At 44.9% G+C, this 16,601-nt stretch overlaps 1 protein-coding gene across 1 annotated transcript in view; it reads right to left on the bottom strand.

Moving 5' to 3' along the window:
• Nucleotides 1–9,456: 9,456 nt before the first annotated feature.
• LOC133556458 (beta-1,4-galactosyltransferase 3-like) overlaps nucleotides 9,457–16,601 on the bottom strand; it is a 43,792-nt gene continuing 36,647 nt past the window's right edge. The window contains exon 7 of the mRNA XM_061906397.1: nucleotides 9,457–9,726. Coding sequence (XP_061762381.1) covers nucleotides 9,576–9,726 — 151 coding nt within the window. The 3' untranslated portion in view covers nucleotides 9,457–9,575. The remainder of the gene's footprint in view (nucleotides 9,727–16,601) is intronic.

Below are 16,601 nucleotides of genomic sequence, written 5' to 3'. Positions count from 1 at the left end.
CAGCTCCGATCCGCCGCCTCGACAATAGAGGTGCGGAACATGGTCCACTCGGACTCAATGTCCAGCACCTCCCTCGTGACATGTTCAAAGTTCTTCCGGAGGTGGGAATTTAAACTTTGTCTGACAGGAGACTCTGCCAGACGTTCCCAGCAGACCCTCACAATGCGTTTGGGCCTCCCAGGTCTGTCCGGCATCCTCCCCCACCATCGCAGCCAACTCACCACCAGGTGGTGATCGGTAGAAAGCTCCGCCCCTCTCTTCGCCCGAGTGTCCAAAACATGAGGCCGCAAATCCGATGACACAACTACAAAGTCAATCATGGAACTGCGGCCTAGGGTGTCCTGGTGCCAAGTGCACATATGGACACCCTTATGTTTGAACATGATGTTCGTTATGGACAAACTGTGACGAGCACAAAAGTCCAATAACAAAACACCACTCGGGTTCAGATCCGGGCGGCCATTCTTCCCAATCACGCCTCTCCAGGTTTCACTGTCGTTGCCAACGTGAGCGTTGAAGTCTCCCAGTAGGACAAGGGAATCACCCGGGGGAGCACTTTCCAGTACTCCCTCGAGAGTTCCCAAAAAGGGTGGGTACTCTGAACTGCTGTTTGGTGCATAAGCACAAACAACAGTCAGGACCTGTCCCCCCACCCGAAGGCGGAGGGAGGCTACCCTTTCGTCCACTGGGTTGAACTCCAACGTACAGGCTTTGAGCCGGGGGGAAACAAGAATTGCCACCCCAGCCCGTCGCCTCTCACTGCCGGCAACGCCAGAATGGAAGAGGGTCCAATCCCTCTCGAGAGAAGTGGTTCCAGAGCCCTTGCTGTGCGTCGAAGTGAGTCCGACTATATCCAGCCGGAATTTCTCGACTTCGCGCACTAGCTCAGGCTCCTTACCCCCCAGTGACGTGACGTTCCACGTCCCAAGAGCGAGCTTATGTAGCCGAGGATCGGACCGCCAAGTGTCCTGCCTTCGGCTGTCGCCCAGCTCACATTGCACCCGACCTCTATGGCCCCTGCTATGGGTGGTGAGCCCATTGGAGGGGTGACCCACGTTGCCTCTTCGGGCTGTGCCCGGCCGGGCCCCATGGGAACAGGCCCGGCCACCAGGCGCTCGCCATCGTGCCCCACCTCCGGGCCTGGCTCCAGAGGGGGGCCCCGGTGACCCGTGTCCGGGCAAGGGAAATCTGGGTCCATGATTTTTCTTCTTCATAAAGGTCTTCGAGCTGCTCCTTGTCTGATCCCTCACCTAGAACCTGTTTGCCTTGGGAGACCCTACCAGGGGGCTTTATGCCCCCGGACAACATAGCTCCTAGGATAATTGGGACACGCAAACTCCTCTACCACGATAAGGTTGCAGCTCAGAGAGGAGTCCATAACTACATAATCTAATAAAATATTTTTGTAAAGGTTTATACATAAATTATTTTTTGATTTCCAATTCATGAGAATAGTTTTCTTTGCGATGCCTAATGCATTTATAAGGAGGTATGTTTTCTTTTTATCCAGATCAGTTGCGGAGAGATCACCCAACAGGCAGAGTGCGGGGGTGATGGGTGGAGGAATCTCTAACGCTAATGATAGGTTCTCGCACACTCCACGCCAAAAGTTATTCACGGGAGCACAGGACCACATTGAATGTAAGTAGTTATCTACATTATTATCTGAGCAGTGTACACAAATGTTAGAGTTCGCTAAACCCATCTTATACATTCTTAGACCGGTGTAATGTATTCTATAAAGTATTTTAAGCTGAATCAGTCGTAAATTTGGATTCTTGATAAAACGAGAAGTATTGAGACATATTTGTTTCCAAAATTCTGGGTCACAGCTTGTGGATAAGTCTGAATGCCATTTGGAAGTTGGAATTCCTATTGTCAATCAATCAATCAATCAATGTTTATTTATATAGCCCCAAATCACAAATGTCTCAAAGGACTGCACAAATCATTACGACTACAACATCCTCGGAAGAACCCACAAAAGGGCAAGGAAAACTCACACCCAGTGGGCAGGGAGAATTCACATCCAGTGGGACGCCCGTGACAATGCTGACTATGAGAAACCTTGGAGAGGACCTCAGATGTGGGCAACCCCCCCCCTCTAGGGGACCGAAAGCAATGGATGTCGAGCGGGTCTAACATGATACTGTGAAAGTTCAATCCATAGTGGCTCCAAGACAGCAGCGAGAGTCCCGTCCACAGGAAACCATCTCAAGCGGATCAGCAGCGTAGAGATGTCCCCAACCGATACAGGCGAGCGGCCCATCCTGGGTCCCGACGAGCGGTCCATCCTGGGTCTCGACTCTGGACAGCCAGTACTTCATCCATGGTCATCGGACCGGACCCCCTCCACAAGGGAGGGCGGGACATAGGAGAAAGAAAAGAAGCGGCAGATCAACTGGTCTAAAAAGGAGGTCTATTTAAAGGCTAGAGTATACAGATGAGTTTTAAGGTGAGACTTAAATGCTTCTACTGAGGTAGCATCTCGAACTGTTACCGGGAGGGCATTCCAGAGTACTGGAGCCCGAACGGAAAACGCTCTATAGCCCGCAGACTTTTTTTGAGCTCTAGGAATCACTAATAAGCCGGAGTCTTTTGAACGCAGATTTCTTGCCGGGACATACGGTACAATACAATCGGCAAGATAGGCTGGAGCTAGACCGTGTAGTATTTTATACGTAAGTAGTAAAACCTTAAAGTCACATCTTAAGTGCACAGGAAGCCAGTGTAGGTGAGCCAGTACAGGCGTAATATGATCAAACTTTCTTGTTCTTGTCAAAAGTCTAGCAGCCGCATTTTGTACCAACTGTAATCTTTTAATGCTAGACATGGGGAGACCCGAAAATAATACGTTACAGTAATCGAGACGAGACGTAACAAACGCATGGATAATGATCTCGGCGTCTTTATTAGACAAAAAGGGAGCGAATTTTAGCGATATTACGGAGATGAAAGAAGGCCGTTTTAGTAACGCTTTTAATGTGTGACTCAAAGGAGAGAGTTGGGTCGAAGATAATACCCAGATTTTTTACAGAGTCACCTTGTTTTATTATTTGGTTATCAAATGTTAAAGTTGTATTATTAAATATTAAATTGTGTTATCTATCTTTGATAAGAGAAAATATACTTTGGATAAAACTTTGGGGGCAGATGTATTAAAGAATTTAACGGTTGTTGGATTACCTTCCCATGTAGTATTGTTGAATTTTGCGCTGATTACGGATAGTCATAAGAGTCTGTCCTACAGTGGGGCAAAAAAGTATTTAGTCAGCCACCGATTGTGCAAGTTCTCCCACTTAAAATGATGACAGAGGTCTGTAAATTTCATCGTAGGTACACTTCAACTGTGAGAGACAGAATGTGAAAAAAAAATCCAGGAATTCACATTGTAGGAATTTTTAAGAATTTATTTGTAAATTATGTTGGAAAATAAGTATTTGGTCAACCATTCAAAGCTCTCATTGATGGAAGGAGGTTCTGGCTCAAAATCTCACGATACATGGCCCCATTCATTCTTTCCTTAACACGGATCAATCGTCCTGTCCCCTTAGCAGAAAAACAGCCCCAAAGCATGATGTTTCCACCCCCATGCTTCACAGTAGGTGTAGTGTTCTTGGGATGCAACTCAGTACTCTTCTTCCTCCAAACACGACAAGTCGGGGTCCACGTTAATAAATTCATGGTACATGGTTTGGTTGATATCAGAAGTTCAGTCATTAATAATTGCATCATCAGAGAAATGGACATTGTAACAGTGTAGTTCTGACTTTATAGGATATTTACAGCGAGCAGTGAACTTAGTGAGTTAAGAAAGCATAAGAACAAGTATATACATTTGATTCTTTACAGGTGGGATGTGGAGGGGGGAGGGTGTTAGTCAAGGGTTCCATCCATCCATTTTTTACCGCTTATCCCTTTCAGGGTCGCGGGAGGTGCTGAAGCCTACCTCAGCTGCACTCGGGCGGAAGGCAGTGTACACCCTGGACAAGTCACCATCTCATCGCAGAGCTAACAAAGATAGACAGACAACATTCACACTCACATTCACACTCTGGGGCCAATTTAGTGTTGCCAATCAACCGATCCTCGGGTGCATGTCTTTGGAAGTGGGAGCACGCCGGACTACCCGGAGGGAACCCACGCAGTCACGGGGAGAACATGCAAACACATGCATCACACAATTCCAGTAGTTTCATTACAGCACGTCCGAAAAGGCATAGGAAGAAGCAGAGCTTATTTAATCATACTCCTTTTCATACCATAGCAATTTAATATATTTTTAATATATTTTATTAAATTATAATTTTTTAAATTAATAACAAATTATGATTTGTGAACAGCGCCCTCACCTTCCCCAAACCTATCCCAATCATTTGTGCTGCAAAAAACCTACGTGAATATATTATACAAACTTTGTAATTACAATTGGAAAAAAAACAAAAAACGTTTTATGGAGCTGGTTATGAACATAACTTAGAAAACCAATAGTTACACCAACATTTTCTTTATCACACCACTGTGCACAAACAAATTGAACAAGTTGGGGAGGATTGTGATATAGTTGAGGAATGTGTGTGTGTGTGTGTGTGTGTGTGGAATGGGGGCCGCAGTTATGAATAATAAAATGTTAATTACACATTAATACCTATCCATCAATCCATTCTCCACCGCCCGTCCTGTTAGGGGTTGCAGGGGGTGCTGGAGCCTATCTCAGCTGCACTTGGGCGAAAAGCAGGGTACACCCTGGACAAGTCGCCACCTCATCACAGGGCCAACACAGATAGACGGACAACATTCACACTCACATTAACACATTAATACCATCCATCCATCCATCCATCCATCCATCAATCCATTTCTACCGCTTATTCCCTTTGGGGTCGCGGGGGACGCTGGTGCCTATCTCAGCTACAATCGGGCGGAAGACAGGTACACCCTGGACAAGTCACCACCTCATCGCAGGGCCAACACAGATAGACAGACAACATTCACACTCACATTAACACATTAATACCATAAAATGTTAATAACTTATAAATTGTAACAGCACAAACAAACAAACAAAAAAAGCTAAGCACAAATGATTGGGAAATGTTTTAGGAGAGGTGGACAAGGTGCACACAGGTGAATCACAAAACGTTAATAATTTAAAAACTATGTATTTATATATATTTAGACAAAGGAAGGAAAAACGAACGGTACAAAACTTAGTTTGGATCTTGTTATGATTGATAACACATTAATTATATGTTAATAACATAACACAATACAACATTAATACCTTAAAAACTATAATGATAAAACAAAAAGTTCTGCAGTATAATCAAGCACAAACTGTCAGGGCGTGGACTTTGGGGTGTTTGTTTTCCCGAGATGCAAGTAAAGTTGGATTGGACATGGCTTGGAGGTAAATACATGATTTTATTTTAACTCTAACAAAAGGTACAAAACTAAAGGCGCGCACAAAGGCGGAGAACAAACTTGACTAATGAAACAAAAACCAGCACTTGGGCAAAAGACTATGAACATGAAACAAATAAACACTTACTGTGACAAAAATACACAAAACTCACGTGGCAAGAAACAAACAGCAAGAAAACTATGGCAGCATGATGGCAACCTCAAGCTTAAATAATATAGACCTGATTAGTGACAGGTGCGCGAGTGAAAAACGTGAGACAGGGTAGTCATGTAAACAAAACGAGCAAGAGTGCACAACCAGGAACTAAAAAGAGTCCAAATAACAAACAGCACATGGCCAAACAAAAACATGATCAACAGACATGACACAAATGAAGCAAAAACAAATGTCATAAGGGTGGGGAGATATTTACTTGGATTGGCTCTAGTTATGATTCACATGTTAATTACACGTTAATATCATACAACATACAACACTAATAACTTAAAAACTATAATATCCATCCATCCATTTTCTACCGCTTCTCCCTCTCGGGATGATGGCTCTTTTTTGCATGTTGACATTTGGGCTAACTGGTGGTCTAGCGACGGCTGGTCTCCATCGTCTTGTCGGTTGAAGTTATTCGGTCGTTTTGATCGGGTAGTGCTGGTTGTCGGGGGTTTTGCAGACCTTGTTTTTGCTGCCGTTTTTGTGTGGTGCAAACGCCCTTGGCTTCCTGGTCCGGTGCGAGGGAATGGCCGCCGTTGTGGTTTGTGGTGGCATGTGTGTAGTGGTTTGGTTCGTTGTCGTGTTGGTTGGGTTGTCGGGTGTCAGCCCGGGCCTGCCCTCGCACTCTGCGGGCCTCTTTCGGCACCCGATGTTGTGCGGTCGTCTGGATGCGGGCTTGTCAGGGGTTGTGGGGGAGGGGGAATGGATCGGCTGGTTTTCGGTGGACGGTGGGTTAATGATTTGTTTGTTTGTTTGATATGTGGGTGTGTGTATCTATGCAATTATTGTTGTTATATAAATGTGTATGTTTATGTCGTTTTACACGTGACTTTTGCGACACCTCTGACATGTAAGAATTGTCTGTACAGCAGTTTGAATAAAACGCGCCACATTCGTCTCGAGTGTTCCAAGCCAAAACGGACTGACGGTCGGTCAATACGGAAGTATTTTTGTAGCAAAAGTATTTGCAAACGCGTAACTCAATCCGTGCGCGTGTAATCCATTTCATGTGCCTGTGTACTAATTTGTGTCTCTGTATATTAATCTGTTTGTGAGTAATCAGATCTGTGTGTGTGTGTTTTGATTTGCCTGTCCATAATATGATTTGTCTTTGTGTAAAATAATATCTGTCTGTCTGTATTCGATCGACGTGAGTGTAAAATAAAAGTGTGCGTTCGTATTTAGATGTGTGAAGCATGGTCCCAGTATTGGCTGTCGTTTTACACGTGACTTTTGCGACACATCTGACATGTACGAGTCGTCTGTACAGCGATTTGAACGTGTAAAAAGAGTTGTCTGTTTGTTTGATTGATTGATTGAATTAAACTTTTATTAGTAGCTTCCACAGTTCTGTACATCCATCCATCCATCCATTTTCTACCGCTTATTCCCTTTGGGGTCGCGGGGTGCGCATGTGCCTATCTCAGCTACAATCAGGCTGAAGACGGCGTACACCCTGGACAAGTCGCCACCTCATCGCAGGGCCAACACAGATAGACAGACAACATTCACACTCACATTCACACACTAGGGCCAATTTAGTGTTGCCAATCAACCTATCCCCAGGTGCATGTCTTTGGAGGTGGGAGGAAGCCGGAGTACCCGGAGGGAACCCACGCAGTCACGGGGAGAACATGCAAACTTCACACAGAAAGATCCCGAGCCCGGGATTGAACCAGTTCAGTACATATTCTGTACAATTGACCACAATAGGGTAACACCCGAATAAATTTTTCAACTTGTTTAAGTTGGGGTCCACGAAAATCAATTCATGGTAATCCGCCTTGCCTTTCCTGATACGCACCGCCAGTCGGCGCCTTGCAGCCACTCACACTTGTGGGTTGAAGCCAAAAACAGTGGACTTTTTATTACTTGCTGTAAATAAAAGTTCATGTTTTAGCAGTAACTTAGTGGTCAGAAGTTATTTTGTATTCAAATAAGGGATCATGTAATGGCATAGAGGCTGAAATGAAGGGGTTTGCTCTACCGGGGTAGTGGGGCTCTCCCCATATATGAGTGAAGATTATCAACCAATCAATCAATCAATCAATGTTTATTCATATAGCCCTAAATCAAAAGTGTCTCAAAGGGCTCCACAAGCCACAACGACATCCTCGGTTCAGATCCCACATCAGGGCAAGGAAAAACTCAAACCGGTGGGATCACCCCTGTTTCCATCGGGGGGGTTGATGTGGACATGGGTGAGGATTATAAATACCTCGGAGTACACATCGACAACAAGCTGAATGGGTAAAAACACGCTGAGGCCCTCTACAAGAAGGGACAGAGCCGCCTCTACTTCCTTAAGAGGCTAGGCTCCTTCAACTTCTGTACAAAGATGTTGAAGATGTTCTACTAGTCTGTGGTGGCGGGCGCCTTCCTGTACTCCGTGGCTTGCTGGGTCAGCGGGCTGAGAGTGAGGGACACAAACAGACTGGACAAGCAGGTAGAGAAGGCCAGTAACGTTGTGGGAGTGGAGCTTGAGTCTCTGGCGATGGTGTCAGAGAGGAGAAGTCTAGCAAAACTCTTAGCCATTATGGACAACACCTCCCTCCCACTACACTTGGACCTTGCAGAGAGAATGAGCACGTTCAGTGGAAGGCTCAGACTCCCAAAATGTAACACGGAACAACACAGGAGGTCCTTCATATCGACAGCCATCAGACTGTATAATGCATATGTTCCTTGACTGCACTTAAATGTAGAATATATGTATAATATATTTATAGTATACATATATTATATATTATATATATATAATATATGTTATATGTTATTTATTATTATTATAGGTTTATTGTGAGCGAACTGTGGTGCTGAATTTCCCCCAGGAATCAATAAATTAATTTCTATTCTATTCTATTCTATTCTATTCTATCATGGACTCGAGACGTCATTCTACACGACAAAAAAGATAGAAACCCGGAAAAACATTGAGGTCTACAACCTATTTGCGTGTGGCTGGGTCAAGGAAGTTGGTATCAAGACTCTCTCGGGTAAGGTTTAAGGTTTTTCGCCATTCTTGATAACCTCTCGAGGAACTCTGAAGAAACGTTTATCCTTTTTGCAATTTAAACTATTCGTACAGCCAAAAACAACGCAAGCATAGGGCATTTTTCTTAGAGAGTGGATAAATGGCGCCTAGTACCTATTGAGAACAGAGGCGTAGTTAATGGCCGGATGCGACGTAATCCCCCGGGACGAACTGGACGCAGTGCCTGGGGAGAGGGAAGTCTGGGCTTCCCTGCTTAGGCTGCTGCCCCCGCAACTCAACCTCGGATAAGCGGAAGAAGATGGATGGATGAATGGATGATATTTAATTTTGAATCCAAGTAGTTCGCCCCCGGGCTTCACGGTGACAGAGGGGTTAGTGCGTCTGCCTCACAATACGAAGGTCCTGCAGTCCTGGGTTCAAATCCAGGCTCGGGATCTTTCTGTGTGGAGTTTGCATGTTCTCTCCGTGAATGCGTGGGTTCCCTCCGGGTACTCCGGCTTCCTCCCACTTCCAAAGACATGCACCTGGGGATAGGTTGATTGGCAACACTAAATTGGCCCTAGTGCGTGAATGTGAGTGTGAATGTTGTCTGTCTATCTGTGTTGGCCCTGCGATGAGGTGGCGACTTGTCCAGGGTGTACACCGCCTTCCGCCCGATTGTAGCTGAGGTAGGCGCCAGCGCCCCCCGCGTCCCCAAAAGGGAATAAGCGGTAGAAAATGGATGGATGGATGGAGCAGTTCGCCCTGTTATCATGTCAAAATTTGCAGCTTTTGTGATACATGCATTAGTGGATTCAACAAAACTACAAAAAAAACACAACACACTCTCTTCTTCAGTTAAAACGACTTTAATATTTACAATATGCCTTAATTAGCCCTTGTTATGATTTCCCAGGTTTGGCAGCATGGGTGGCCTCTGTGACATGATAGGCCGGGGCTGGCGCCGGCCTAAGGAGGCGGATGCAGGCCAGCTGGTGTCCCTACGTTGACCGTGATGTTGGTGTAGAGGGGCAGGCGTTCCCGGGAGATGACCTCATACATGTCTTTGTTCAAGCCGTCCCTCTTCCAATTCTCAGGTGCCTTGACCAGATATTTGGATCTTGAAAAACAAACAAACCTCCATGTCAATACGAAAAAAAATTCAAAAATGAAAGCACTTTCATAAAAAGGAACTGTATTTTTTATTTCATTTTGCTTATCTTTCACAATCATTATGAAAGATAAGACGAAGGATGTATTTCTTTTTTATGCATTCTAATTTTTAATAAATTTGCCAATAAAAGTCAGCTTACAAAGGAGTCAATGGGAGGTCCTCCTTACCGCCCCTAAAGCCCTCTAAAAAAGCATCCAATAAGCGCCAACAATATTACATTTACATATTGTGACCTAAATTTTAAGCAAGTATTAGCAATATTGTTACTATGAGCGCAAACGCAGGCGAACTATGTTTAGCGGCCCATTGCCACTGAGAGCTAACAGCAGGTTGCTGTTAGGGTTGTACGGTATACTGGTAGTAATAAAGTTCTGCTATACTATCCATCCATCCATCCATCCTTTTTCTACTGCTTGTCCCTTTTGGGGCAGCTGGAGCCTATCTCAGCTGCATTCGGGTGCAAGGCGGGGACAAGTTGCCACCTCATCGCAGGGCCAAAACGAATAGACAGGCAACATTCACACTCACATTCACACACTAGGGCCAATTTAGTGTTGCCAATCAACCTATCCCCAGGTGCATGTCTTTGGAGGTGGGAAGAAGCCGGAATACCCGAAGGGAACCCACGCAGTCACGGGGAGAACATGCAAACTCCACACAAAGATCCCGAGCTCGGGATTGAACTCAGGACCATCGTATTGTGAGGCACATGCACTAACCCCTGTACCACCGTGTTGCTGCACGCGATACTAATTGATTGAAATTGGTACTATAATGCCTTTGAAAAGTACCGGTACCGTTCTTTCTGTCACACCTGGGTGAATGAAGTCTTGTCTGGGTTTCGTCTGGTTTCAGGTTATCTTGTCATTTCCTGTTTTATTTTGAAATGCTAACTCTCCCTCTCGTTTCAGATCTCTTGCTCTTCCTTGTGTCATCATTTGTCCTGATTGATTTCACCTGTTTGCCCATGCTTAAATGTCTCGTCCTCCTTCTGTCCTGTGCCAGGGTGTTTCGTATCTTTCTGGGCGAACTCCCAGCGTTCCTTTTGCCACAGTCTTGTCCATAGTCATGTTAATGTGTACCTTTTTGAGCCACGGGATATTCTTAGTTTGTAACTTTTGTCAGGTAAGATTAAGTTCCTAGCATCGCCTCCGTTTGAGCGCCTTTTGTTGTATTTGTTAGTTTTTGTTCTTAGCACCTTTTTCCATCGGTAGCCGGAGCATTTTGAGTTGTAAACAGTTTTGTAAGTTTAGTGGTTAGGTTGGATCTATTTTGATGGCCTGTTTTGTTTCTCCCATTTTGGACCCCTTCCATTGTTGTAATAAAGAACCGCTTCTGAAATCCTGCCCCCGTGTTCAGAGTTAAAATTCTGCTCGTGATACTTTCATATGCGGCGGGGATTACAGAGCCGAGGCGCATGATGTTGAGTGTGTCAAAACGCACACACAAACTGCATTCAAGTAATAACATTTTGTAGAGGAAGAATGGCAAAAAACTACAATTCTAATGGTTAATAAAGAAGGTGGTGAAACTCAATATAAAGGTATTTGGGCTTCAAAACTAACAATAAAGGTGACACTTTAAAGCACGCCTATCCAAATGTGGCGATTAGTATTAACACCTTTGCTTCAAACTTAGGTAAACATCTAAATAATGAAAATTCAGATCTGCACTAGGAGTTAGAAACAGACGTCCTGCTGTTCGCTCCGGTGCAGACTGTCAAGGCGCACAGGGCAGACGTTCCCTTCAGGGTCAATGTTTTTGTCGGGGGTAGCACCCTTCACTTTATAATGGGTTTACTAAGCTCCGCTTTCCAGTCAGAATTTGAGGCCGCCAATTTATGACATTCTGATTGCTTTATTATTAGTTTTGCAGGACACAACCGGGCCCGTTAATTTTTCTACTGCCCAGTGCAAATACTACCTCTCCCTCTCTTTACTCATCGACTCACTCACTGATGTCAGTCAGACAACACGTTGACATTCTCGCAAACACACATATACTACTCTCATAAGTTGACCAGCTCCCCTGTTGTGCACATGTACAGTATGTACCATACTTGCCAACCCTCCCGGATTTTCCGGGAGACTCCCGAAATTCAGCGCCTCTCCCGAAAACCTCCCGGGACAAATTTTCTTCCGAAAATCTCCCGAAATTCAGGCGGAGCTGGAGACCCCGCCCCCTCTAGCTCCATGCGGACCTGACTCAGCAATGTTGTGACCCTCTTAAACAGGACAATACCGCCATCTACTGTACGTAGAATAGAATAGAATGTACTTTATTGATCCCTGGGGGAAATTCAGTACCACAGTTCGCTCACAATAAACAATGATAATAATAAATGATATAATATATATAATATATTATATATATAATATATAATATATGAATAATATAAATATATTCTACACATATTCTACATTTAAGTGCAGTCAAGGAACATATGCATTAGGGAGTCTGTTCTGAAGGCCACAGTAAAGAGACGTAACTTCATCACGTCTCCTGGTTAATGAAGAAAAATTAAGAAATACGCTTGCAAGTTCCAAAACGAATGGAAACAAGAATTTCAGTTTATCCAGGAGAGTTCGAAGGAGAAGGGGTATGTTGCCTGTAAATTTTGTAGAACAGACTTCTCCATTGAACACAGTGGCCGAACGGATATACTCAGTCATGAACGGTCAGCGAAGCACAAAGTGTCCGCAGCGCAGCATCGTTCACAACCCAGTATTATGGGCCACCCCGCAAAATGGAGACCCGAGGGTGTAACTTATGCTGAGACAAAGATGGCTATGCTGATAGCTGGAAGCAACATCCCGTTCTCATTTGCGGATGTCTACAACAAATCCGTGAAGGATATGTTTCCGGATTAGGAGATCGCTCGCCAGTACGCAAATGGCAGAACAAAGGTTATTCAAATAGTGAAAGGTAAGTGTTGTTGTTGTTTTTTTAGTAACCAGCAAGCACAGTACAGTTAGTAGAACAACTGTGTTTTTATTACTGTGTATTTGATAGGTGCCGTCGGAAATTCAACTATTTCTTTTATTTATATATATAATAAAATAAATATATATAGGTAGAATCCACTGAAAGTCAAGTATTTCATACATATATATATATATATATATATATATATATTTATTGATGTATCTATGAAATATATATGAAATACTCGAGTTGGTGAATTATACTCCTCCCCTCTTAACCACGCCCCCCACCCCAACCACGCCTCCGCCCCACCCCGACCACAAACCCCAACCCCCCACCCCCTGAAATCGGAGGTCTCAAGGTTGGCAAGTATGGTATACACATAACATGTAGACACATAACATATAAATACATAAATGCGCACACAGCTGCTTGGTTTGATGCCAAATATTAGGTGAAGGTAAGACCGCCCATGTAACATCAACTAGTGCACGTAAAATGACGGAATTTTGTAAGAAATTCCTACGGTTTGTGTTTTATCTTTAACAAATGTGTGTTTTACCTGCTACATGGCTCATCTGTGTATCCATAGTTTTGTTTATAGTACTACAGACCAGGATTGGCAACATTTCATCCATCTATTTTCTACCACTCATAAATAATTTAATATTATGTTAATAAATCCATCCATCCATTTACTACCGCTTATTCCCTTTCGGGTCGCGGGGGGCGCTGGCGCCTATCTCAGCTACAATCGGGCGGAAGGCCTGGACAAGTACACCCTGGACAAGTCGCCACCTCATCGCAGGGCCAACACAGATAGACAGACAACATTCACACTCACATTCAAACACTAGGGCCAATTTAGTGTTGCCAATCAACCTATCCCCAGGTGCATGTCTTTGGAAGTGGGAGGAAGCCGGAGTACCCGGAGGCAACCCACGCATTCACGGGGAGAACATGCAAACTCCACACAGAAAGATCCCGAACCTGGATTTGAACTCAGGACTGCAGGAACTTCGTATTGTGAGGCAGACGCACTAACCCCTCTGCCACCGGGAAACCTATGTTAATAAAGATTTTTATTATTTTCTAATCTAATTCTTGATTATGGGAAAATGTAAATTGTTCTCTGAGTGTGGGAGGTACACGACAACTACAAATACCTTGAAATGCTAACAGAGCTGATGAATACGGTTTGGGATTGTACATATAAGCTTGTGATAACTTGTACGCATTTGGCAGTTTTCAATGGTCCAACAGCACTTAAACTGTTTTGTAAGGTGAACATTTGAATTTAGCAGGTTATCCAGTGCCATTTTGAGCAGTGCAAAGTTTGACTCTTTTCCAGATGTGAATTAAGGCAAGGTAACCTTAGAAATCCATATAAAGTAGCTATTACGAAATCCATCAGGTGCTGTCCTGGAGCCTTTTGGTAGTGCTGGGAGTTTGCAAGGCCGCATTCTGCATCATTGGCTGTTGCAGTGGCTAAACTGTGGCATGGGCTGCAGCAGGAGGAGCTATGGTATCGAAAGTTGGCTGTGACTGATACCTCAGAAATGCAGTGATAGAAGACTGATGATCTTGAGGAGCAAGCTGGACTTGGGGAAAATGCAAACTGGTTGAGACGTTGGGATTAACTGTTGTGGCTGGAAGAGCTGGTGGTGGTGCATTTGCTGCTGGACTAGTGAGTCAAGATACAAGTTCACCTTGGTGGAGTTCCATTTTGATAAGCTGGAAACTGAAGGTTTAACTATTATTCGCTAAGTGGCGTAATTAGTACAGGACTATTTGTATTCCCCTTCAGGAAGGATGTACTTCGAGCAGCTTTCTCCGATTCCTATAAATGTGAAAATTGTGCACCTTATGAACATAAGACAAAACTGCACCTATTGTCCATATAGATAAAGGAGTAATATATATTCTTTTTATTAATATTGAAATCCATCCATCCATTTCCTACCGCTCATTCCCTTTTGGGGTCGCGGGGGGCGCTGGTGCCTATCTCAGCTACAATCGGGCGGACACCCTGGACAAGTCGTAACCTCATCGCAGGGCCAACACAGATAGACAGACAACATTCACAATCACATTCACACACTAGGGCCAATTAAGTGTTGCCAATCAACCTATCCCCAGGTGCATGTCTTTGGAAGTGGGAGGAAGCCGGAGTACTCGGAGGGAACCCACACATTCACGTGGAGAACATGCAAACTCCACACAGAAAGATCCCGAGCCTGGGATTGAACCCAGGACTGCAGGACCTTCGTATTGTGAGGCACACGCACTAACCCCTCTGCCACCTTGAAGCCCTAATATTGAAATGACGATTATTAATCACATTTATTTATTTTGTTAGGTAAAACAGTGTTGTTGTTCGAAGACTTCTATGAAGAAAACCAATCAACGACCCAGATTTACCTCGCCCGGTCCGGAGGTTTGGCACGATGGCGAGCGCCTGGTGGCCAGGCCTGTTCCCGTGGGGCCCGGCCGGGCACAGCCCGAAGAGGCAACGTGGGTCCCCCTTCCTATGGGCCCACCACCCATAGCAGGGGGCATAGAGTTTGGGTGTGATGTGAGCTGGGCGTAAGCCGAAGGCAGGGCACTTGGCGGTCCGATCCTCAGCTACAGAAGCTAGCTCTTGGGACGTGGAACGTCACCTCACTGGGGGAGAAGGAGCATGAGGTAGTGCGCGAAGTAAAGGAATTCCCGCTGGATGTAGTCGGACTTACTTCGACGCACAGCTAGGGCTCTGGAACCACTTCTCTCGAAAGGGGCTGGACTCATTTCCACTCTTCCACTCTTCCACTCTAGCGTTGCTGGTAGTGAGAGGCGACGGGCTAGGGTGGAAATTCTCGTTTTTCCCCCCGAATCAAAGCCTGCACGTTGGAGTTAAACCCAGTGGACGAAAGGGTAGCTTCCCTCCGCCTTCGGGTGGGGGGACAGGTCCTGACTGTTGTTTGTGCTTACACACCAAACAGTTCAGAATACCCACCCTTTTTGGGTACACTCGAGGGAGTACTGGAGAGTGCTCCCTCGGGTGATTCCCTTGTTCTGCTGGGGGACTTCAACGCTCATGTTGGCAACGACAGTGAAACCTGGAGAGGCACGATTGGGAAGAATGGCCGCCCGGATCTGAACCCGAGTGGTGTTTTGTTATTGGACTTTTGTGCTCATCACAGTTTGTCCATAACAAACATCATGTTCAAACATAAGGGTGTCCATATGTGCAGGGGCGGAGCTAGAGGGGAGGCCGGGGTAGCACTGGACCCTTCTGAAATCTGATTGGACCCCCCAGGTGCCACCCCAGATGATTGACATATCGCGGCACCGCACGTCTTGTCGGAAGGAGCCAGTTGCATTTTTAAATCAGTGAAGCCTATTGACTGCTAAGTCCCCCCTGTACAGTAGTTGGCGCTATGTACCATAAAGCCTTGCGAGCCACGTTCATTAGGGGAGAAGAAGAAGAATCCCCACTGAAGAAGAGGAAGATTTAAACTGGAGTCAATTATCCTTGCTGGAGACCGGAGAGCCGGAGATCAACGAAGTTACAAAGAAAAAGAAGGATAACCTTCTCGTCGTAAAGTAAGTTTAACAGTGGTGTCCTAATGAGTCACTGTATAAAAAAACTTTTATATATAGAAGTTTTTTTTTTATACAAGCAGAGAGCAAGCAAAACGTTAATGTTACATCTCATGGCGTCTTGCTTCCAACAGCCGCTAACGTCTCGTTTAATTCATTTGGGTCACTGTTTATATTTACTTGCTTCTCCAATGATTCTAGAGCAGTGGTTCTCAATTGGGGGTACGCGTACCCCTGGGGGTACTTGAAGGTATGTCAAGGGGTACGTGAGTTTTTTTGAAAATATTCTAAAAATAGTAACAATTCAAAAATCC

This window comes from Nerophis ophidion, linkage group LG07, assembly GCF_033978795.1.
Source record: "Nerophis ophidion isolate RoL-2023_Sa linkage group LG07, RoL_Noph_v1.0, whole genome shotgun sequence".
Classification (NCBI taxonomy): domain Eukaryota; kingdom Metazoa; phylum Chordata; class Actinopteri; order Syngnathiformes; family Syngnathidae; genus Nerophis; species Nerophis ophidion.
The sequence above is the reverse complement of the archived record's forward strand: the minus strand, read 5'-3'. Positions and strand labels throughout refer to the sequence as shown.